Source organism: Spea bombifrons, chromosome 10 (genome assembly GCF_027358695.1).
Source record: "Spea bombifrons isolate aSpeBom1 chromosome 10, aSpeBom1.2.pri, whole genome shotgun sequence".
In the NCBI taxonomy this organism is placed as follows: Eukaryota; Metazoa; Chordata; class Amphibia; order Anura; family Pelobatidae; genus Spea; species Spea bombifrons.
Genome location: NC_071096.1, coordinates 26,628,640 through 26,651,979, shown reverse-complemented (window position 1 = coordinate 26,651,979; position 23,340 = coordinate 26,628,640). Strand labels below are relative to the sequence as shown.

The following is a 23,340-nucleotide window of genomic DNA, read 5'->3' as shown; positions in this document are numbered from 1 at the left end:
GGCATTAGCATGATTGTGTATGTCAGCATGTAGTGTTAGAGTGTGTGTGTGTATTAGTATATGCTGTAAGCAGGTTTGTACAAGCGTAGAATGTTACGCATGTGTGTGATACTGTAGTGTGCTATTGTTTGTGAGCATATGATGTTACCATGTGTGTAAATGTATGTTGGTGTATGCCAAGGTTCAACAAACCCTGGGCGCTAGGTTGGGTAATATATAAAAATAAAAACATGATTGGGGAAGAAAAGTTTCATATTACCGGTATATTCTGGCCTTGGTCGACTTGGCCTAAGACAGCAGGTTAGGGAGGCAGCAACTCTGTAGCCCCCCTGTTCAATCTGCCAGTTAAAAGGGAGATCTCCCCAACCAGCCTACTAATATCATGTAGGACTGTGCCGTGTCAGCGGAGCCTCCATAGTTCATTACCAACCAGGACTGCACATCCATAAAAAGTGGAATGCCGTGATATGACATCATAAGCCAGTGCTCAGAAGTAAGCATGGCAGCACAGAGGGGGCAGCCGGTGGTACTGCCCTGGCTTAGCCAAGGGTAAATATGTCACAGATTTTTTTGTTTCTATTAAACAACAAAAATCAATTAGGTTGGCATCTAGTACACTTTCCTGTTTCAGTTTGCTGTCGCTTCTCCTAACATAGGCTTTCCCAGGTATAATAGGCACCCATGGGGCACTCAGGGTTAATTTGGGACTAAAGTAGCAGAGAAAAAAATGAAGCCAATTGAATGGTTATTTAACAAAACCAGAATCTTAAACACAATATTTAGAAACTTTTTACATGCTAAACTAATTTTTATGAGTTCTGGTTGTGAGGCTGTTAAATCAACCCTCAAAACTGCCGGTAAATTGTTTTCTTCTGTTCTGTTGGCAAAGTACGGTAATTATGCAGCCACGATTAGACAGATACACAGAGCAGTTGTTGATTCAGACTAGAAGAATGATCCTGTTTCACAACATAATGTAAAATTAGCATTACACATTTAGCTACCCCACAGGACAAAAAAAGGGTTGCCCAAGGCCAAAGTTATGATACTTGATATATCTATGTTTTGTTCGTGCACAAAAGGAAAACGCAGTCTGCTCTAGAAAGCAGTACAGAATTCCCCAACTGATTCTTGGAAAGTCATTGTTGCAAATGAAAATGTGCTGCACACAAATCTTAATATAGAAGGAATTTTGATCATATAACATATACTTTTTATTATTTGGAACACCCATCGTGGTAGGGAACCTCAGTAGCAATAAGGCCATCTACTCTGTCTAATGAAAATGTCACTCTTTGGACATCAGACCCTTTAGAAGGTAAGGGGTGAAGATGATACCTGTCTGGCTCACGGCAGACTCCCAGTTCAGGCCAAAGTCTTCAGAATCTTCCACTGTAAAACAGAGAAGGAAAAGGGCATTAGAATGTTCTTCCATTTACAACATATAGTAGGTTTCCTGGTTGCAAAGACATTCTATAGGTTTGAAAGACAACCTTGGCCATCTATGAACTTTCAAGGTTGGTTTTCAAAACTTTCAACCCTATCTGGGCAGAACAAAGCAACATCACTATTATCTTAAATTTGGAGGTTAACCTTCAGACTCTGCAAGTCAATTTCAGTAATATCTTATAAACTATTGAGGTAGAACCCCTTTCCAGTTACATGGATGGTCTGGCTTCCGGTTCCCTTGTTTCATGTTCCAGAATACTACTGTTTTTTGATGTACACAGATTTACATATGGAAAAAAATACTCAAGGATCACGTTATGTGGAAAGTGTTGCTATGTTACGGTGTGTGCGCGCGCATGTTTCCATTTAATTGCCTATTCCATTCTGATTATAAGGATATCAGACTCATTATTACAGCAGGCATGCGTAATAAGACTAAAGTCTATTACCAGAGATACAATAATCTAATATATTTTCTTTCTTTCTAATGCGGTCTACAGGATACATTAGTGTAACCATAGTGGCGGGCAACATGTGGTCCAGAGGCCAGATGTGACCTGTTTTGACGCATATTCCTTCGTAGATCCTGCAAAGTCTGAATACTCATATATATATATATTGGAGTCGGATAGACTATCACATCTGCGTTTACTAGTGACATGTTTACACCTTGCAGTTTTCTTCTGGTTGTTAGGCAAGGAGCGCTAACCAGTTACCAAAACCCTAATAAATTTGAGCTATGGAACAGTTGGTAATTTAACGTGCAAGGTTATTTATTAGTATAAATCTATGAAACACTCTTATGCCTCAATGATTAAACTTTCATACATTGTTTCCAATGAAATACACATTATGCAGTAATTACTAAATATATTTCAGTATCATTTATTTGCCAAACGTTGGCAAACAAATTCAGACATTTGTTAACACTGTTATTTTTTTAAACAGAATAATACTGAACAAGTAAAAATAATAGTTTCCTGGATAAGCAAAATAATTCCGAAATACGTAAAAGCAGACAGATAACTAAATTATAATAATTATATAGATAGCAAAAAAGACTAAAAGTCGTACAACACTGTCTACTACTCAACCTCTGTGATAAAAGGAAGTTAACAAACACCGACTTTGTCTACTGTTCTGCTCAAGAGCTTCTTGCAAACTTAAAAGGGTTAAGGTTTGCGATGGCGTGTTGCGGTGGATGTGAATTTCTGCATTGCAAACATAATGGACAGCAGCTCTAATTGACCAGAGTGAAGAAGCGGACTCTTCCATGCACATGGACTAATTGCGGTAATAATACAAGAACAGAAATCAAGTCTATTGCTGTTGGGGAGCAGCAGGAAGCAGCGCATAATCAACCAGAGATATCGGAAAAACAATGTCGTAGAGTGCAGAGGAGCAGCTGGACCTCAACTGAGAAATTAAATGGCCGGAGGGGTGAAGCCTAAGGATTTTTCTGTACCCCCCTTTTTATGTTCTTTGCTTCCCTTAGAGATGTAAAGAGCGAGAACATGGTCAATGGACACAATCTATTTCTCCTTGTGGACACCCTAAACATTAAAAATAGTCATTCTCAGCAAGCTTCTTCTGCACAAAGGTATGGGTGGCCCTATTCAATGCCTCAATATATTAGTGAGGTTCCTAATAATGTTGTTATCTCACAGCTTCGACTATGAATTATCCCAGGCAAGCTCAAACATTCTTGAAGGAGAAACAACCGTGAAATTTACACGTTTCAACTCCCGCTTTATTGAATAAACCCCATACATGTTGGTAGATTGAAAGTATGCTCGACACTGCTGCCATCATATATAATACTCCCAATTGGTGCTTTTGCTACCAGCATTTTATGGCTGATATCCCTGCTTGAATGACTTTGGCTCAATTAAGTGAATCTTTAAATAATGACAAGTCAACATTTCCATAAGGAACAGTATTAGAGTAGTTTGGTCAACACATCTGGCGAGTCTCCACATTGAATCTTTACGATGGGCTACTAAAGGGTTAATAAAAGTATCCTAAAAGACTCCATAAGATATTACTTCTAAAACAAACTTTTCGGAGTGTTTAATGCATAGCTCTATGGATGAACGTCTCGTCTAGGTGGTAGATATGGATACGCGGCTCCTAAAACCCTACGACCATTCTGTAAATGCCCTTTTAGAAACAGATACCTTCCCTTCTATCCAGAGAATGAGAGCGGCCCATTCATGCTAAAGGTGGCTGATAATCCAAGCCTTACTTTCCCTAGAGTATTGTGGACTATACATAGACTGCTTCTAAGCAGCTTAAGGTCTGAGCGTCAATAAGGTGCCTTGTTCTCCATTAAGATAGTTTCAGTCCCAAAGTGTTAATAGTTAATGGTTATCTTTATCTTATAGGAGAAACGGCCAAAATACCAAATGGAACAGTACTAACACGCATATTATTCCGGAGATATGAGAAATCGATGTTTATTTTCAGTTATATTATACTTTGTGTGAGGTTGCCCCCTCCGCAAGGATTACTTGGAACACTAAAGGGTTAACTGCCATTACTGTAAGCACAAGCAGCTATAGCGTTCCAGGCAAGGCTTCAAAGCCAAAGGGACAGTCTGCGTGTAACCAGAAAAAGTTAGATCAAGGAAACTCGCCACATCCTGCACTGCATCCTGATAGAGTGTCACCGAGCCTCACTGAACTGCTGTTATACTCCAAATTTCCCTGTACCCCCCACACACAGACACGCAGACACACACCCAGACACACACCCAGACACAGACACACACTCTCACAGACACACACACACACAATCGCCTTTGGTGAACTCACGTGGTCGTACCTTTTCATAAAGGAATTTGTTTCCTTAAGAATAAAGTTTCAGACGGGAATTTGTACTGTTAAAGACAAGATTATTGAAGACTTTTGTAACTAAGGAAAAAACGTCTCGCAGAGCTGCGCGCTTCCCTGGGGATAAACAGCCTGCGTAGGACCAGAGTACCTGGGGAACATAATCTGTGGGGACAGATTTATAAATAGGAACAATAACACATTAAAGTGTATGATTCAGACTCCAGAACAAGGACATGGCAGAGAACACGTGGTGGTGATGGTCATGGAAATCTGGAGAAATACATTCTACTTCCTCTTAAATGAGTTGCAGGGAAAGCTACGGATTTTTTTTAAAACTTTACTTTTCTAGGACTCCGAAAATACTAGGTTAAAAAAATATATAAAAAACGGGGTTATGCTGCTAGAATAATAATGATCAACAGATCATTGTTAGGACAAGAGCTCATAGTTTAAAACTAGTCAGAAGTTTGACTTGTTTAAGGAAGTTTACTTTACTGAGAAGGTGGTAGATAAATGGAACGACCTCCCAGTACAAGTGGCAGAGGCTAATACAGTAAGGGAATTTAAACATGCTTGGGACAGGCATCTGGATATCCTGAATACAAGACCAATGACTGATTAAGGTCTGAGTCTCTACATGGGGGAAAATGGGCAGACTAAATGGGCAAAATGGGTCTTATCTGCTGCCAGATTCTGGACTTACTTTCAGACAAAAATGTCTATCTTTCAGACAAAACGCAAAACACAGGGAAAAAAACTGGGGGGGGGAACCCATACACATTTAGTTACTAAATATAAAACCTCTTCGGAACTGTATCTCCCTTCCTGGGGTTTCATTATCTGAGCTGGAAAAACAATATCATGAAATATTTACATCGCCTAAATATTTACAGCTCATATTAGTGGGGATCGATCGGGCTAAATGAAGAGCTCCGGTGGAACAGGGACAACGGGATCAATTCTGCACGGAGCCGCAAGGCGAGGTGTACTGCGCAGAACTAGAGGCTAATACGTGTGCATTACATACATAAAGCAATAAGGGTATAGAGTTGTGCTGTGCTGTGTTAAATATGTAACGTAATAAAAACCCACCTCAAGTGTCTACCCTGGGGTCCACTAACCCCTCATTCTATAGATCTGCATGATGACGTCACCCCGTTTCGTTATCTCTGCCCTATTCTGAAGTTGCTGATTGGTGTTGATTGGTTGGGGCAGCCCTTGTAAAGGGTAGGGGGACGAAAACTAGAGAAATGCATTTACTGTACACATGCTCGCCAACTTTTGCTCCGGGTGTCTAGGGGCAAAAAGGTGAGGTTCCCTAAAGAAGGCAGTGTTATGTGGCGCTGGCTGACTCCACCTACGCTGCATGACTCCACCCACTTTGGGTGTCTGGATCTCATTTACCAGTGTTTAGGCTCTGATGCAGTATTTTTAAGCCAGGACAGACCATAATTTGATGGGACAGGACCCCAAAAAACAGGACTGCCCCGGCAGATTTTTATCATATCATGTCTGCAAATGTTTTTGTTTGTTTTTTTCCTGTTATAGGGACAGGTGGTTTAGGGCCGACTCTTAAATCCTGCTCCGTCTATAAACACCGGAGTGTGAGCAGTGTCACATGATACGGGCTTTTTAATGGCAATATGAAGCTTTATTTTAATGGTACTCTCCAAGCAGTCACGTTAATAACCCGGAGCGAAGGCCTCACAAGCTGTTCATGTGCTGAGTCCAGCAACATTACTGAAATGATCCGTAAATATGTGTCTAATGCCGCCAGAGCTGCGTGCAGGTGGAGGGACAAGGCGTTTGCCAGATGCTGTCCAAAGACGAGACCCAAGCAAAGTGTTCTAGTGGGCTCACCGTTAAAACAATACTTAGAAATGGAAATAAGGTCAAATCACACAGCCGATTAGATTTTGGGTAATATTTAAAGATAAAACGGAATGTTTCCTAAGAGGGTGGTAGATAAATGGAACCACCTCACATCAGAAGTGGTAGACTGAGGGAATGTATACTTGATTCCAACATTGGTCACTGATGACTAAGTACAGGAGGGAAGTTTACTTTAAAGTTCGAGAAGTGTTCAAACAAGAGATCATAATCTAAAACTAGGAGACCAGAGACAGTAATGTAAGTAGGCAATTTTAGGAAAATTGTACAAAACAAATAGAAAAGGCAAACAGAAAACATTCTTTAAAAATGTTATTTTCTTCAATAAAGCATGAGAAATAGTCATCCTATCTGGAATCTGTGGGTTTATATAAAATCCCGCACCACATCGTTACTAACACATCCTCCTTCCAAAATACTACAGTATTAGTTTGATGACAGACGCTCTTTAATTTTGGTATAATTTTCTAAACTATCCTATAATCCTTACTTCCCACATTGAGAACACCGTGGTACATATCCAGTTGTCGGCAAAACACTTTGGCGGCAGTTATTACTGGATAGGATTAAATTGCAAAAGACCAAGAAGAAATCAAAAGAATGGCAAAAAGCCAGGATTCCGGGGGGGGGGGAAATCAGTTTAATTTAGCTGAAAAAATATCTTTTATTCAGAATTCTTACATTTTTATTGTTTTTTTATTATTATTATTTTATTATTTTATCAGAATATGAATAAAATATTAATGTTTTCGCTGTGTCAAAGGTGCCGTCTACTCTTCTGAGTTTAACACTTTTTTTTAAATAAATGCATTATTAGAAAATTCATTCCTATTACTACCAAAAGCCTCTTTCCAAAAATAGTTCTTTGATCATCATAATTTTTACCAGCAACACTTAATCATCATGTGACACAAACTATCCTGAAAAGACGAGATTAAGTAGTGATTAAGGCGTCTCTAGGTCATGAAAAATACGGGCAGACAAGATGGGCCGTGTGGTTCTTATCTGCCGTCAACTTCTATGTTTCCGCAGCGGTAGGATGACCAGATCTTCTTAAATGAAATCCGAGGCGATATATATATATATATATAGTATAACAATAATTGACATCATGAAGGGGCAACACTTATATGAGGCTAGCGAGGAAGAGAGAGAGCAAAAATATGCAAATATTATAATGTAACATTCTTTCGCAATGGTGCTCATTATTCACATGCATCTAACAAAGCCTGAGGTGTGAATGACACAAAATAAGCCCGCATTCTACCGCTGAAACTTCAATCTGCTTGTGACATCAAGGGGGTGACGCGACAGTTAAGGATTAAAGCTCGATATCAAATCACAGCTTAATTAGTGGGGTTTTTTTTTTACTTCATTCATTTACAGAGGATTCTGTTTACTACACGCTCCGTCCCACATTCTGACAGCAATTCATGCAGCTGTCATACTTAGTGTCTCCGCATGTCTAGGCTGTAGATCCCAGCCTTCTTTAAGCTGTAATTAAATTAATTCTTCCTTGATAATAGACAAAAGTTGTTTTTGCATTATGTACCTTTAAATGTTGTTACTGCCATATGAACAGGTGTTCTAGAAACTTTACTTTTTTTTATTTGTATTTTTTTTATTATTGTTATTGATTCAGCGTCCCTGTTTGCAGAGTCTCGGGTTATCTCTGCAAGTGCTTGCGTCTGACTCACTCACATGAAAGCATCACAATAGGAAACTGATCCAGCAACTGAATCCAGCCTGGAATGTCACTTGGAGATCCATGAAATTAAAGCACACAATAGGCTAATTAGCAATATTGCCACCTTTTATCAAGGCACGCTAAAATAAACCTAAAGAGAGGTTTATCGAGGGGCGCAGCGGAGATAGGAATTGGAAACCCAGTGATGGGGAAAACGATTATAGTTAAAAAAAAAAAAATAGGTATGTTAGCAAACTGCCCCTTGAATGAAGCAGAAAATTAACTAATTAACCTGAAGCTACAGGTAAACTACCATAATATGATAGCAATGCTCTAGATTGTAAGCTTACTTGCCAGGCCCTCTCTACCTAATGTATCGGTTTGTCTTAGTCAGCCAGTTCTACTTCTTATACCCTTTGAATGTATATATTGTAAAAAATTGTTGGTGCTATATTAATAAAATTAGAATAATATCAATAACAATAGTAACTGTTCTAAATACAATTTGGGGAATTTAATACAAATATCTGTGCATTAAAAGAAGACATTTTTTTAAATTTGCTGTTTTTATTTGCTATCAAGCTACGAGAAATACATTTATACTGAATATTACAAATTGATGTTTAGATGAAAAAAATACATTTTAGAACTATAAACGGAAGAAAACCCCAGGTCATTTTATGTTTATTACGGCGGGAGGTTACCAGCCCATTAATAAAAATATAGGTATTGTAAATAAGGACATATAATTATATCATAATTCTGTAGATATTAAGTATAAAATAGATAAAGTATATAACTGCAATATTTTTAATCTCTAGCTAAATTTTTGCAAAAACTATTATTATTATTATTATATTTAAATTATATAGTGGCTGCAGCGCTTCTTTTGGTCCATACATGTAAAGGGTCTGACAAAACTAGGTAATGAGGGCCCTGCTTTAAGGTTAAAGAATAAGATTAATATAAATTATCTGAGCTCCGTGTAACCCCAGGCGGTCTGTTGTTGAGCAATCTGTTGCAAATATTAAACAGTGAAACAAAAATTTCAATATTTACGATTATAACATAAACAGCATCTATTTCCTTACTTCACTGCAAGGTCTTGTTGAAAATCCAGATATGCTAGTAAATTTTTTTTACCCCAACCCCCCTCTTCCCCATATAAACTGGACTAATTTACTAAAAAAAAGTAGAAATTCCATCAATTAACTTCAGGCAATAAAGACTTAAAAAACACACATGCGTTCAGAGCTGAAAACAAACACTGCAATTAGCTCACGCTGCCTTCCCCTGTAAAATGATTCCTCTTTCATCTTCTGATGATTTAAGGAGTACCCTGTATCAATATAATGGATATCAAGACTCCTAAAGTATAATGGGTGCAATGCCTAAAACCACACTTATTTCATGAGGACATATAAAGGAACTATCAGCCAACACACACACACACACACACACACACACTATCCTTCAAAAGTTTGGGGTCATTTATAAATGTCCTTGGTTTTGAAAGAAAAGCAAATTGTGTCCATTAAAATGACATGAAATGGATCAGAAATACAGCGCAGACGTTAATGTTGTAAATGACTATTGTAGGTGGCTGATGGAATATCTTCATAGGTGTACAGAAGCCTTTTATCACTCCCCATCACTCCTGTGTCCCATCACTCCTGCAATCCAATGGCTCGTTGGGTTCGCTAATCCAAGTTTAAATTTAAAAGGCTCATTGATCGCTTTTGCAATTATGTTACAGCTAGAAATTTCCATTTTCCATGAAAACAGCTAAGGTACCCCAAACTTTTGAAGGTAGTGTACGAATTTCTGTTATGGATGCAATACCGTCACTTTGGATATGGAGGTTCATTTTGTGTACCAAAAATCTCCATTCCGTAAAAATATGGTACTTAATTATTTAATTGGCGGAATTACTGCTTTATATACATTTTTTCAGTATATACATCTCCAACGCCTTTACCAAACGCCACCAGCCTTTGGCATTTATTGGAAAGGAGAATGAATTGGGATGAAACTTGGTTCTCTGCAGAATGACCCTGCTCTATTTTATTCAACGGTTCATAAGGAGTCTAACAACCTAAATTAATCTTAGCGCTTCAGCGACATCACAGTGTATATTCCACCATAAAAAATAAAATATGGTTACAAGTCCAGTACCACCACACTTCCTGCAGGATTTCTCTCTCTCGTCAGGGCCCCTATAGCAAAGATAGTGCTAAAATAAATAATTCTTGCTCCTCGGGCAATAGAGCATTCACAATCATATATTCTAAGATCAAAACATATAGGTTTTTTTTTATTACCTCTCTTGCTAACATCAGACACACAAACAATTCAAAACCTCAGTGTGGGCCCTATGGTTTAAATCTTGCCATCACCATGGCAACTAGATGCTACCCTGGCACGACAACAGGCAGCATTTGAATTTACAAGCTTAGGATGGACAGAAGGAAAACCACGTAGGCCAGCCATCTTATACCATGCATTCGTCACCAGAATACCATGTCCAGAATCCATGTGAGAATTGTAGACATATGTTGCCACGTATTCACGTGATTCTGCAACGGCCATGGTTACTGAAACTGCATAACTTCAGCTTTTCTTATCACGTAAGACTCTTCCTGGTTTATCATCTTTGAACGTTTAATTGTGATGTTATACAAATGCGAGCTCTGATAGATTGTTGCTGTTGAATGTTGTGTTTATGTGATCAAACCTTCAGATGGAAGAATACAACAACAGATTGACCAAGGTTCATACAAGAAAGTACAGTGAATGTTGTGTCTAAGTGGAAAAGCGTCTTTAAAGATAAATACTATCATCAACAACCTTCAACCAGACAAACATAGCGACACAGATGTCTCGCTGACTGATCATGGGCTGAAGATTGAGGTCGGTAGGAAAGAATTCTAAAACTGTCTTCATTATGTCATGTCTGCTATTATGGAGAACACTTCTAGATGTCATGCCCCTTATCTCCAGAATGGCTTATGTACACTATTGTTGAATAAGGTTGTGCTTCATAAATAAAAAGGATGGAAAGATCATTTAAAACGTCTCCTCCTTTTCTCTGAGATAATTTTTTTTGTCCTTTTTGCCATAATTTCCAGCTGATAGTCATTGAACAAATTCACTACCAGCTAAGGAGTCCTACCAAGGTGAAAGCAACCGCTGTCAAAGAGACCTTGCCTTTGATACTATTTCAACTACTGTGCTGTATGAGTGGGCTTCAAGTGTCTGCTCTCCAAAGGACTGGCATTAAATTTGGCAAGATCCATCCTACAGAACGATGTGGCCAGAGGGCACTAAAACTGTTACCGAATTTACATTTGTGAATACACAAAAGCACCAACACAATGTGGTTCCATAAGGCCAGATGATTATTCACTATGGCGAAAATTCACAAGATCAGGGCTGAATTACTATTATTATTTGGTGTCATAGCATAGCCTCATTATGTTTGGTCATGAGATGTATTTCCTGCTTGTACGTAGCTATCCAATATTTGAATGCTTCTTATAGGTTTTTCATGTACATATGCTAATGAAAACCTCCCTTTTAATAATGTGCAGCATTTCTTAGGTACTGGATTTTGGGGAACAGTCTTAGGGGCTTCATGGGCTCAATAACTAATCATGGCCCTAACAAAGAAGCTCGCGATGAGTCTGCGGAACAGAGGACTACAGGTAAATGTATAGAGATACCAGGGGCAACATGACAAAGACATATCCGAGCAGAAGGAGCCTAAATACAGCTTTCAAAACGAGCTGTCAACATGGTCAAGCCAACGTCAGCTACAGTGAAAACAGTATGAATGTGGTATAGACCCGGGAAAGGTGTTTATACTTCAGTATAGCTTCAAATAGAAAGAATGGCAATCATGATTAGTTAATACAGTCATTGTCACAGCTCAGACACTTCTTCAAGATCACAGAATTTCCTACAACATGGAAGATGCCAGACAAGAGAAATCTAGACTACAGCTTGCTAGTGCACAATTTTTTCAGGATCATGTGTGGATAGAGACTAAATAATAATACACTTTCAGATAAACCGGGGAGATCAGAATGCCGCTAAACCCAGCGTCACGTTTGACGTTAGGCACGGAAACCCACAGAGGCGTACTGTAGTCAGACAGAGCCAACCGCTGGGCAGCCATGCAGAAAAAACATCATATATACTGAAAAGAAAACACAACAAAAGATTCCACCTGTAATATACAGTAATATATATGTATATATATATATATATATGTTTATACACTACTGTTTAAAAGTTTGGGGTCACGAAGCTGTTTTCATGGAAAACAAGGACATTTCTAGCTGTAACATAATTGCAAAAGCGTTTTCTAAAGATCAGTAAGCCTTTTAAACTTAAAGTTGGATCAGCTAACACATTGGAACACAGGAGTGATGGGAGTGATAAAGGGCCTCAGCACGCCTATGAAGATATTAAAGCTACAATAGTCATTTACAACATTAGCATTGTATTTATTTGAATGGAAAAAAAATATGCTTTCTAAGCGACCCCAAACTTTTGAATGGTAGTGTGTGGATTAGGGATTCTCTTTGAGACTAACCTGGTAGAAAATCATATAAATAAATAAATATATATATGTATATATACATATATATATACATATATATATACATATATATATACATATATATATACATATATATACATGTCCTAAACATACACCCCCTAAATATTTAAATAAATAATAAAGGCACTTTATAGAATGGTGTTCCAATGGCTTATCTGCCCATCAGCTTCCTTAGGAACATTTGATCGTATTTTCACAATATTTGGGGGGAGAAACAGTAGTGTTGAAAATGTGCAACTACTTATACTCTACAACATGCTGTTCTCTGCTATCAGGATGGATGGAGAGAAGGAGGGATGAGTGAACAGAGAGAGACATCATGTGTAAATCCAGAACTGTTAATTTTGTACCATTAATAATCCCAGTAATTATGAGTAACTGCAGCCATTTTACCTTCCCAGCTGCAGTCAACGTGTCCACTTACAGCCTACACTGTGGACTTTTAACCATGTGAAGGAGGTTGTGTTTAGGATCCACAGGTTTACACGCAGACTGTTTCCAACCCACGTGTCTAGCCGCAGCGCTGGATGCAGAGGAAGGCTACAGGCCGGGACTACGGTTCCAACGTCCGTCTAGGTCTTCCTCAGAGCACAGCGCTAGAGACAACGCTTTTATGTTTCAACCCAGTTAAGAAATCCTAGCGCCACAAAAGCCCAGAGGGACAGTGACCAGGAAACCATTCTATAGCAGAACAGCATGGCAGAGAGAGAATTCCAATGCATTCCATAGTGTAATTATTAGCTCATGTATATACATCATATAGGAGATCGCTGATAAAGAAACTCGTGTAACAATGTATCTATCCACAATGTAACCCTGTGAGATGAATAAACTAAGGTTACAATGTGTTACAGGGGCTGATTGCAATGCATAGAACTGGCTGACTTTCCATCACTGAAAGCGTTACTGGGGTAGGTGGCATTACCAGGGCAGATCTATAGGTGACAATTTTATGCTTGGAGATCAGGGATTTGAGGAGGCATGGAGAGCCCCTTACCTTTCACCGAGCGTGGCTTGGCCTGTTTCCTCCTGGACATCTCCACAGCTCCTTGAAACTGCCCCCTCTTGACTTTCAAACAACCCCCCTCCCCAAAATAAAGCCCCTCCAAGTGTGCAGATTGTGTGCTGAGGCTGAGCAGTTTGGGCTCCTCTCGCTGATACCTGCTGCTGATCCCTCTTGCAAACTCTCCCCCCTTTTTCTTTTCACTTATTGTGTTAAAGTTCCTATTGTGTGGGATTCTGGCTCCCTTGGGTGCAGAGGGGGTTGGGAAGAGGAGGGAGGAGCAGTAATGCCCCCCACCCCAAGCCCTAGGGGTAGCTACACAAAAAAAGAGTGCTGCAGGAAAAAAATAGGCTAAATTCTATAGCCTGGGGGAAGAGTGCTAATTAAATTAGTCCCTTTAATAAATAGTGTGTGTGTTGGGGGGTCTTTGGACAGGGGGTCTGCAGGGCAGCCTGATCTCCCCCTGGTAATATGGGTGATACCCCTACTTTCTGCACTACTCAAAAAATATGACTTCTTCCGAAATGTTGGGATATCTTTCTAGATCCAGCGATCCCAATACTAGATAGGGGTTGTTTCTGGATCTGATACTATACGGTCCTACCCTATGATCTCTTTGGGAATGATGCTTCAGGATGTCTGTGACCTCCTTTTGCACTCTCTTTGCTAATACTTCAGGTAAATACTCTTTAACACCTAGATATCTGGGGGTCAGTCCCTGCCTTCTCTTAAATGACTATCCTTGCACAAGTTAATTTTCTGCCCCACTAGCCCTCTATTGGCAATGATCTCGCAGGGGCAACTGCTGGGCTGTGCTGTCCCTTGTCTCTCCTAACCTGCCCCTTCTCTTCCCCGCTGTATACGCTGTATTAATGCCCCTACCCCTGGGTGCTATTCGATCCAGTGTAACTCCTTGTTTACGGGGGGTATTAATCTCCTGCCTGACACTCTTGGGGTAGTATTTCTGCCTCTCCCGTTCTTTGTAGGGTACTATTCTTACCCCCTTCTTTTTGCCTCGGGTATTACTCCTGACCCTCTTCTCCGTCTAGGGGTAGATGTTCACCCCCTCCTCCTGTCCGGAGTAAGACTTCTCACCCCCTGTCCTGTTTGGGGTAATAATCTCTTACCCCCTCCCCCCGGTGCGGGGTAGTATTCTGCCCCGGGGTAGTACTTGTGCCCCCTTCCTCTATCTGTCCTGCTCGGGGTCAGATCCCTGCTCCCGGTCGGGGTGAGGAAGGTCAGTCTCCCTTCGATCGGTTCCCGGTACAGCTGTTCCCGGTGTGTCCCGTGCTCCGGCGCCGCTAGCTGCCCCCATGCGCCGCGGTGAAGCCGCCGCAGCCGCCCCGGTTCCCTATCTCATGCCGCCCGGCCGGCTCGCTGCTCTTTGTCCCGGCTCTCTCCCCTCCTGCTCTCGCTGCTGCTGCTGCTGGGGCTGCACTGCAGACACACATAATAAAGCCAGGCTGGGCTGGGGATGGAGCGGAGTCCCAGCAGGGGGATGTGAGGAGTGGAGTCCCGGCGGGGGAGCGCTCTGATCCCGCAGGGAGCCCCCGCACAGCCTGGGCTCAATCAGACGGTGAGAGAGACAACAGCACCGAGCCCTGGACAGCGCTGGAAATACAGGCAGCGGGAGGAGGGGAGGAGGAGCCGGAGAGGGAGAGGGGGGCACGTACAGACGAGATCGGGGTGAAAGAAGGGGTAGGACGGCGAATACATGAAATCGGTGACGGTAAAACGTGGAAGGGAGGGAGAGATGAGGTCGGAGAGGAGGGATACGGAGATGCAGATGAGGAAAATGGTACAGAGAATAGAGATGGAGGGTAAGGAGCCAGGCACGGGGTGGAAGTTCACTACGGGGTTCATAGGGAGTAGGTGCAGTGATGGGGAGGAGAGGGACTGGAAGGTGGAGGTGGTGAGGCATAGAGAAATAATGGGGATGGAGGAGAGCAGGGAGGGAAAGACTGGGGTAAAGGGGAAGCAGCTTGGGTGTGAAGCAGCATTACTGGAGTATATGGAGGGACACAAAGTGAATGATGAGTGATGGAGGGGGCAATAGAATGACATGGGGTACAGAGCTGAGGTCTTTTCAGTCCCCCCTTTAACCTATACATTATGCAGGGCCAGCTCAGCCCTGGAGAAACTTGCCGGTATAATGAAAAGTAAAGTGAGGGAGCCGAAGCCACAGCTCTCCTGCCAGCTCTCCCTTTGGAGAATAAACCCCCCTTTTGCCTGATTTTGTGCTTAGCCCCCATACCCTTATTTTGGATCACTGGCTGCATATGTGGGAAAAGAGAAATAAAAGTAGGGGATGAAAGAGAAGGCGAGTGGATCTGTGTTGCGTCTCTAGATTTCTAAAAATATTTACACAATAGAACAAAATAAATCGTATCTTGTGTAAAAACAACAACAAGACCTGACAGGGTAAGAAAACAGGGTTAGAGTGTGTGAGTGCATGCGAATGTCTTTAGTGTCCTATAGTTAATGTAATAAGATTAATTTACTGATCTTAGTTCCCAAACCATATCTCCCAAGTGTCCCTGTTTAGGAGAGCCAGTCCCTCATCTGGTCCCAAATCCCCCCCCTGCCCCTCCTTCCGCCTCTCTTTTGTAGAATGTTTGCTGGGTATGAGCGTATCACAGAACTAAAATGCACAATAACGCAAATAGAAGCAGCAGAAAATAGGTTGATAAATCAAAGTAGAATAAAACTTTATTTTTTTTTACTTTCAAGAAAACGATTAAAGGGACAGTGCAGTCGTTATATACACTTAAATGTGTATGCTGGCTGAGAGGTCCCTTTAAATGTCCATGTGGTCTCCATTGTAAATACATGGGGGTTCTGCAGAATTCCTATATATATATATAATTTGCCCATTTCCCATTATTTGCCTTGTTACACGGTGTACTTACCAGCAGTCAGCTCCAGTGCTGGCTCGGAGAACGTTCTGGGGGGTTTAATGAGACCCCCACCCAATGCACATTTATTTGAAAGAGAGTTCCTTCTTGCTACTGATTGGCTGCTGCAGCTTCTCCTTATGGTAAGTCCATTTCTACCTGTAGTAAATGCAAATGAAAATACTTTAAAATTATTTAGTGAGACTCCTGCTGTCCCTGTAAGCAAACCTTCCATACATTAAATATAAGGTTTGCGGAATTGTTTCCTTGAGAATATCTGGCCTGGCATAGCTCACCCCCACCTGCCATCTTGTCGGTGGTCTTCATCGTTAAGTGAGGAGTCGAGCAAGATTTTTGGACACAGCGGGCTCCTGTACTGTCTGTGACTAGCTTTTGCGCCAAAAGACTACAGACTGAAGTGAGAGCTGCTGGGTAAAAAAAGCTGTGGAAGGTTTGCTTAATAGTTTTCCTGAGAGAAATAAAAGTTTAATACTACTTAATATTGGGTTAAAATAATGCATTTAGCTGAATCCCAAAAACATTTTGGTCACATGTACACCGGTGACCCCTCCTGACCAAAAGTGTCTCCCATTTAAACATTTAAAAGCCATGCTCTTTAAAGGGGCAGCTATGCCCAAATGTTTCATGCATCAGAGAAGCACGTCAGTAAGCACTCGCAAGGATTGTGAGGAAACATTTTCACCCGACCTATCCAGTCTTTGGAGTGATGGCGGCCCATGTGTGCCACTAGCAGGCTAGCCTTCTGACAGCCTATGGTACTGGTGCATGCAGAGAGGAGAGGCTACGGTACAGAGCATAGTGTTTATACACTGTGTGACCAAAAGTATTGGGACACCTGACCGTCACACCTATATGAGCTTGTTGGATATCCCATTCCAAAATCATGGCCATTAATATGGAGTCGCAAAACCACAACCCCCCCTCTTTAATGGTTATAACAGCTTCCACTCTTCTGGGAAGGCTTTCCACAAGGGTTTGAAGTGTTTCTGTGGTAATTTTTCATCCCAAAGGTGTTCCCTATGGATTCTGGTAGTTAGTTGTCACGTCAGCCGTCACCTGGAAGCACACACACCAAGAAGGTTCTTGGGCCCTGAAACACCTAACAAGGGGTTGAGCCCCAAGTTAAGAGGACAAGGACTTGGACAATAACAACAGTGACGGGGCTCAGGTGTAGCCAGGTAAAGTTCAGCACTGAGTATAGTAGGCAAAACACCAGAGAAGGTGGATACCTGTATAGGTATGCTGCAGAAAGATTTCCTGGGCAGGTAACACATGGTTCCCGGGGGTTAATGCAAGACAGATAGCCAGACACAGCCATGTTCAGTTCACCAAATGGGTAGTCATACAAACCAAAAGTCAAATCACAGAGCAGGTGGTTATTCAAGCCAGGTATGGTACACAGGTAGATCAAACAGGAGCAGAATCACTATGCAGGAGAGTAGTCAGGCAAGGTAAGGGTCAATATCCGAAATACACAATACAAACGCAGCAAACGCAATACACAGGACCGCACGGGGTACCTGAACAGAGCAGTTCCGGATTTTTAAATACAGCTCCCAGCCTACCCTGTCTCCATCATCATAGGTGCATGTCACGGGCGTGCCTATAGACTGTACACCCGGAATCAATTGAGTGCACCCTGCTCAGGACTCTGGCAGCAGCCTGTTTGCCGGTAATGGGTTCCAGGACATGACAGTTGAGTTCTGGCATCTTCCAAAACCAGCTTTAAAGATATCCTGACTTGGAGTGCCATAGAAAGTGTGTAGAAACCTGGTGTTGGAGTAAAACAAGTGACACACAGTGAACCATGTTCATAGTATAACAAAAACATGAACATGCTCTATGTGCTCTTCACAAAATGAGCCAGGGATAGGTAAAACAGTGCCTGAGAATTTGAAAGGGTTTAGGACCTAAATTATAAAGTGTCTTAAACTGCCCAGGTGGCTTCTTGAAACAGTAGTAGGGTCTTTTGTTTCTACAAAGAGTTGAAGTGTTTGGGGAACTTTACATTCATTTATTTCAAGGCATCAATGAGCCTTCACCATATTTCCTTCCTTAGACCACTTTTGTTAGGTAGTGACCACTGCAGACCGGGAACACCCCACAAGAACTGCAGTTTCTTAGATCTTCTGACCCAGTTATCTAGCCATCACAATTTGGCCCTTGTCAAAGTTGCTCAGATCTGGCTGATTGATGTATATCTATCTATCTATCTATCTATATATATATATATATATATATGTTTTGCGCCTGCTGCGATAGATAAACTACGGTATTTTAATGACTGCTTTAGAATCTGCTTTAACGACTGCTTTAGAATCATAGCATGACAAACCAATATCGTTCCTCCATCAAACTCCATTCAGCTAGACTGATATCTCTGGGAGATGACTAGTTAATGCCACAACTACAGTTTATTATCTATTACTTCTTCAAGACACAGTATTTGATATGTGTTTCTGCAAACAAGTTAAAGTCTGATATGAAACACTTCATAAATACCAATTACAGAATTATTAGACCAACCTGATATAATTACCTTTTGCATAATTAAATCATTACAGACTCCTATCCTCATACATTCAGTCTGTTCTATTCCTGTCTCTTGTTTCTAGTTGCAAAGCAAACACTGATTGCAGTTGATTGTACAGAGGATGGAAAATTAAATTCATACATAATGCTTTCTTTGCAGCGTATTTCTTCCTACACACAGAGATGAAAAAAAGATTCAGGCAATCTTGTGAGTGAAAATATTTTTTCTTTTTTTATTGTGTTACACAATTTTTGCAGTTTGTGGGGAAAAATCTAACTATTTGTTAAGATTATTAATAGTAAATCTAGGTAAAGAAGGTAAATTAATTCTCAGACCAGGGGCGGACTACTGAGACCATCCAGGGTCCTGGGCAACAAAATGTCAGGGCCCTCCTGTGGTGATGCCCCTCCCTTAGCTTAGAGACCATGCCTCTTATTGGTTAAGCCCCTCCCTTGTGCCCCCATATCTATTTTTCAGTATTTGTAGTAAGTAAAAAAAAGCTTAAAAGCCTTTTAAACAGTTTAAACTAATTTTAATTTGTTGTTTTCACATAAATATAATTATATATATATATATTAAATAATATTGGCAGCAATTGAAAAATACAAGTAATTCTAATCATAAATATATATATATATATACAGAAAATCCATCACTATATGTTGTGCCAGACATTGACGATGGTACAGAATAATTGCCATCACTATATATATTGTGTCAGACATTGACAGTGGTACAGCATAACTGCCATCACTAAATATTGTCCCACACACTGAAGGTGGTACAGCATAAGGGCAATCCCTATTTAGTGAGCCAGACACTGGAATTAGTGCCTGGTCCAGTATATAGTGATAGGGTGGTTAAGGTGCTCCCATCAGTTCATGCCGGGCCAGGCACTGATGATGGTATATAATAACTCCTATCAGTGATGGGAGTTATTGTGTACCACCATCAGATGGCCATCTCTCAGGAAACTGGGTCCATACGGACGACTGTAATGACCCAGTGCGCCCAAAGATGGAGTTCAGCATGCAGTAGCGGAGTCTCAGGACAGGGCCTGGTGCAGGGCGACTGCACTCACCCGGGTGTTGAGCATCTAGGATTATGCAGCCAGATACCAGCGCCCTAATATAGCAGCGGATGTAGACCAGAACGAAGATAAATCCTGCAGGCACCCTGGAACAGGCATGAGACATTGCACAAGACTCATGTGCAGGATGCTGCAGGCTGGGAGAGTGGAAGCTAAGCAGAGTTTATAGAAGAAACATAACAAGCAAGGGATAAGGAGACCAGGCAAGAAACATAACAGACAAGATATACATGATACAAGGCACAAGACAAGGAATAAACATAACCAGACAAGATATGCATAATACAGGGCACTACATGGAACAAGACATGAACAGGACAGGACACCCCTCTACCGGGGATACAGACAGGACAGGTCAGGACACCCCACAGGTTACATCACAGGCTGACATACATAAATACAGAAACTAGCCTAGGACTGTTTGATAACTATTGGAGATTCCGTCACATCATATGGCCATAGTATGCTTAGCCCACCGCTATGCCAAAGTACTCCAATGACGGTGGGTCTTAACGCTAATCCCTGCTGACAGAGGTAAGAAACAAACCAAACATGTAATCCAAACACATAGCACTGAGACATACCTTTAGACTGCAGACTGAGACAAACAGAACACACGGGTGGGGCACACCTTATAAAGGAAACAGAGCTGAAGCAAAGAGCTGAAGCAGAAGCAAGGAATGGAAGATCAGAACAGAGCATAAGGAAATCCAGGAATGGATCGAAGCAAAACAGAGAAACTGAAGCAAGAGTCAGATATGCAGCTCCATAGCCTGGGTAGGACGTGACACCATCACACACATGTTTCAAGCTTTCTAACACTCACAATGTTTCCTTACCTTCCCTGTGTCTCTGTCTCATTTCCTGCAGCTCCTCTTTCTCTTTCTCCACCTTTTCTTCCTCCGTCAGTCTGTTTTGCCTTCTTCTCCTCCTCATCTTTTCCTTAGTAGTTTTCTATCTTCTTTAAGAAACGGCCTTCTGGTCTGGCAGTCAGCGTGGCTTGAGTGCTGGTCCCTCGGCATATGACATCAAATCCCGGCTCACATGCACTTATATATAGACATTCATTCACAAATACACTTATACAGGGACATTCATGCACAAATACACTTATACAGGGACATTCATGCTCACACACACTTATACAAAGTCACTTATGCTCACACACTTATACATAGATATTCATGCTCACACACTGATACATAGACATTCATGCTCACACACACACTGATACATAGGCATTCATGCTTACATGCATTTCTACACAGACATCCATGATTACATACACATTAATGCTCACATGCATTTAAACATACATGCACTCAAACATACAAGTCCACCTCATTATTGCCAGTACGCCCCTGATTGGAACTACACTAATATTAGTTTATTACATTGTATTGTATTATAGTATATTGATTTTATGTAAATATACACTTCCTTGTAATGTGTCATCATTTCATTTATTAAACTACCTTAACAATTTTTCCAGCAGGTGTCATGTCAATGGTTTTCCAACCCTGACTTATTGGTACAGATAGCAAATATATATTACATTAAAATGCACATTGGGCACCCATTCATCTGGAATGTATGTATGTATGTGTGCAGATAGATCACATTCTAGTCATAATTGTATGCCATCACCGGTATTATCTCGCTTGGTCCTCATTTATAAGAGATGTAACCATAGTGGACAATAGCTAGGCTGAGTTTTCATCATATATAGCGTAGTATCTGCTTTATACAACATACACCTCTATGTACCATTAAAGTCACAATTATTTCTAAGCAATTCTTGCACTACACTATTCTATTTGCCATGAAATTAAATCCACCTTACTCTATAAAGATGTGGCCCATATCATTGTGTTATTACTCTTTTAATAGGCTTTCTGCAGTTTATTTTTCATTAACATCTTCTTGCCTCCTACCTGGCCGCCCTGCAGTGAATCACTGATCGGACATACCCTCTCCGCACGATGGTATAATTTCCCCCCATCCAGGTGCCACCTTAAAGGCATTACGTCCACACGCTTTTAGGAGCAAAGTGATCACCTAATATTTAGATTTTCCATTCCATGAATTTGGCAATAAAAGGCATCTGGTAGAACATTAACCCTTCACTATCACATCTGTTAGCACTCAGCTTTATGTTACAGTACATTTCCAGATAAAAGGGTTGATCAGCAATTCATTTAATTGTAGCCACAAACCCAAAGCAGATAAATCTTTTAAGCAATATGGTCTGACCCCTGGAATCAAAGAGTGTCTAATTTTTGGGATGCTACAATTAGCAAAACTTTACACAATATTTTGATTATTATTTATTGTTTTATGTAGCATCATAATATTCTACAGCGCTGTACAATGGGTAATCAGGACAAGTAGTATATAACATAACAATTAGACTATCTAAAGAAGATGCAACTAAGTATATATATATATATATATATATATATATATATATATATATATATATATTGATATACATATATCAATAAGTATAAAATGTCCAACATATAGGCAGGGTATGGGCCACAATATTCATTAAAGGGACAAACTTAAACAAAGTTTGTAATAAATGATCCTAACGCTCTTTTATTTTTTTTAGGGCTGTAGAACACTGTGAGCTCCTAGAAAACAGGGATATTAGGGGAGGAAAGAAGGACAGAGAAACAGTGGCCTGTTCTGGCCCAAGCCCACTAGACCCATGGCGGCATGCCTATTTGCCGCAAAACAGGGAGCCTATTGTCACCGTGGAGGATCCGGCTCCCCGTAGCACCACCGATGAGCAGACTGGCTAAAAGGGGGATCACTGATTTCCCCAGCCGAGTCCGCACGGTCCTCCACTTGGCACTGCGCTTCTTTAAAAGGCGGAGAGCTGGGATATGATCTCATATCCCAGCGCTCAATAATAAGGAAGGCAGCATGGAGGTGGTGCAGCCCTGTTTAGGTTTACGGCACCACCAAAGATAGATAATCCACTGCAGAGGAATATGGGTCCTTACGAGGAACTGTCCATTCGCAAGAGGGACACTTGGAAGAATTGCAGGCCAATGCAGCCCACTTAGGGTTCATGTTTGTAATTTGTATGTGATCGTTGGCATACAGATTTAAGCTAAAACCTCATCCCTATGATAAAAAAGTCATATAATTCACTAGTACATTTTCTGTCACCATGTAGACACATTATTTTCTGTCCTACTAAATGCCTCTTTTTTTCGTGGACGCATGACAGGTGAATTTAAATACCTAAGTGCCGGAGGGATGAGTCTACACCTTCCTGTCAGTCAAAGATTTTAACCCATCTCA

General features: G+C 40.9%; 1 protein-coding gene across 1 annotated transcript in view; it reads right to left on the bottom strand.

Annotated features, from left to right (window-relative positions):
• ZNF423 (zinc finger protein 423) overlaps positions 1 to 13,872 on the bottom strand; it is a 124,048-nt gene extending 110,176 nt beyond the window's left edge. The window contains exons 1-2 of the mRNA XM_053449711.1: positions 13,482 to 13,872; positions 1,339 to 1,392 (exon numbers count right to left, since the gene is read on the bottom strand). Coding sequence (XP_053305686.1) covers positions 1,339 to 1,392; positions 13,482 to 13,521 — 94 coding nt within the window. The 5' untranslated portion in view covers positions 13,522 to 13,872. The remainder of the gene's footprint in view (positions 1 to 1,338; positions 1,393 to 13,481) is intronic.
• Between the last annotated feature and the right edge of the window lie 9,468 nt (positions 13,873 to 23,340).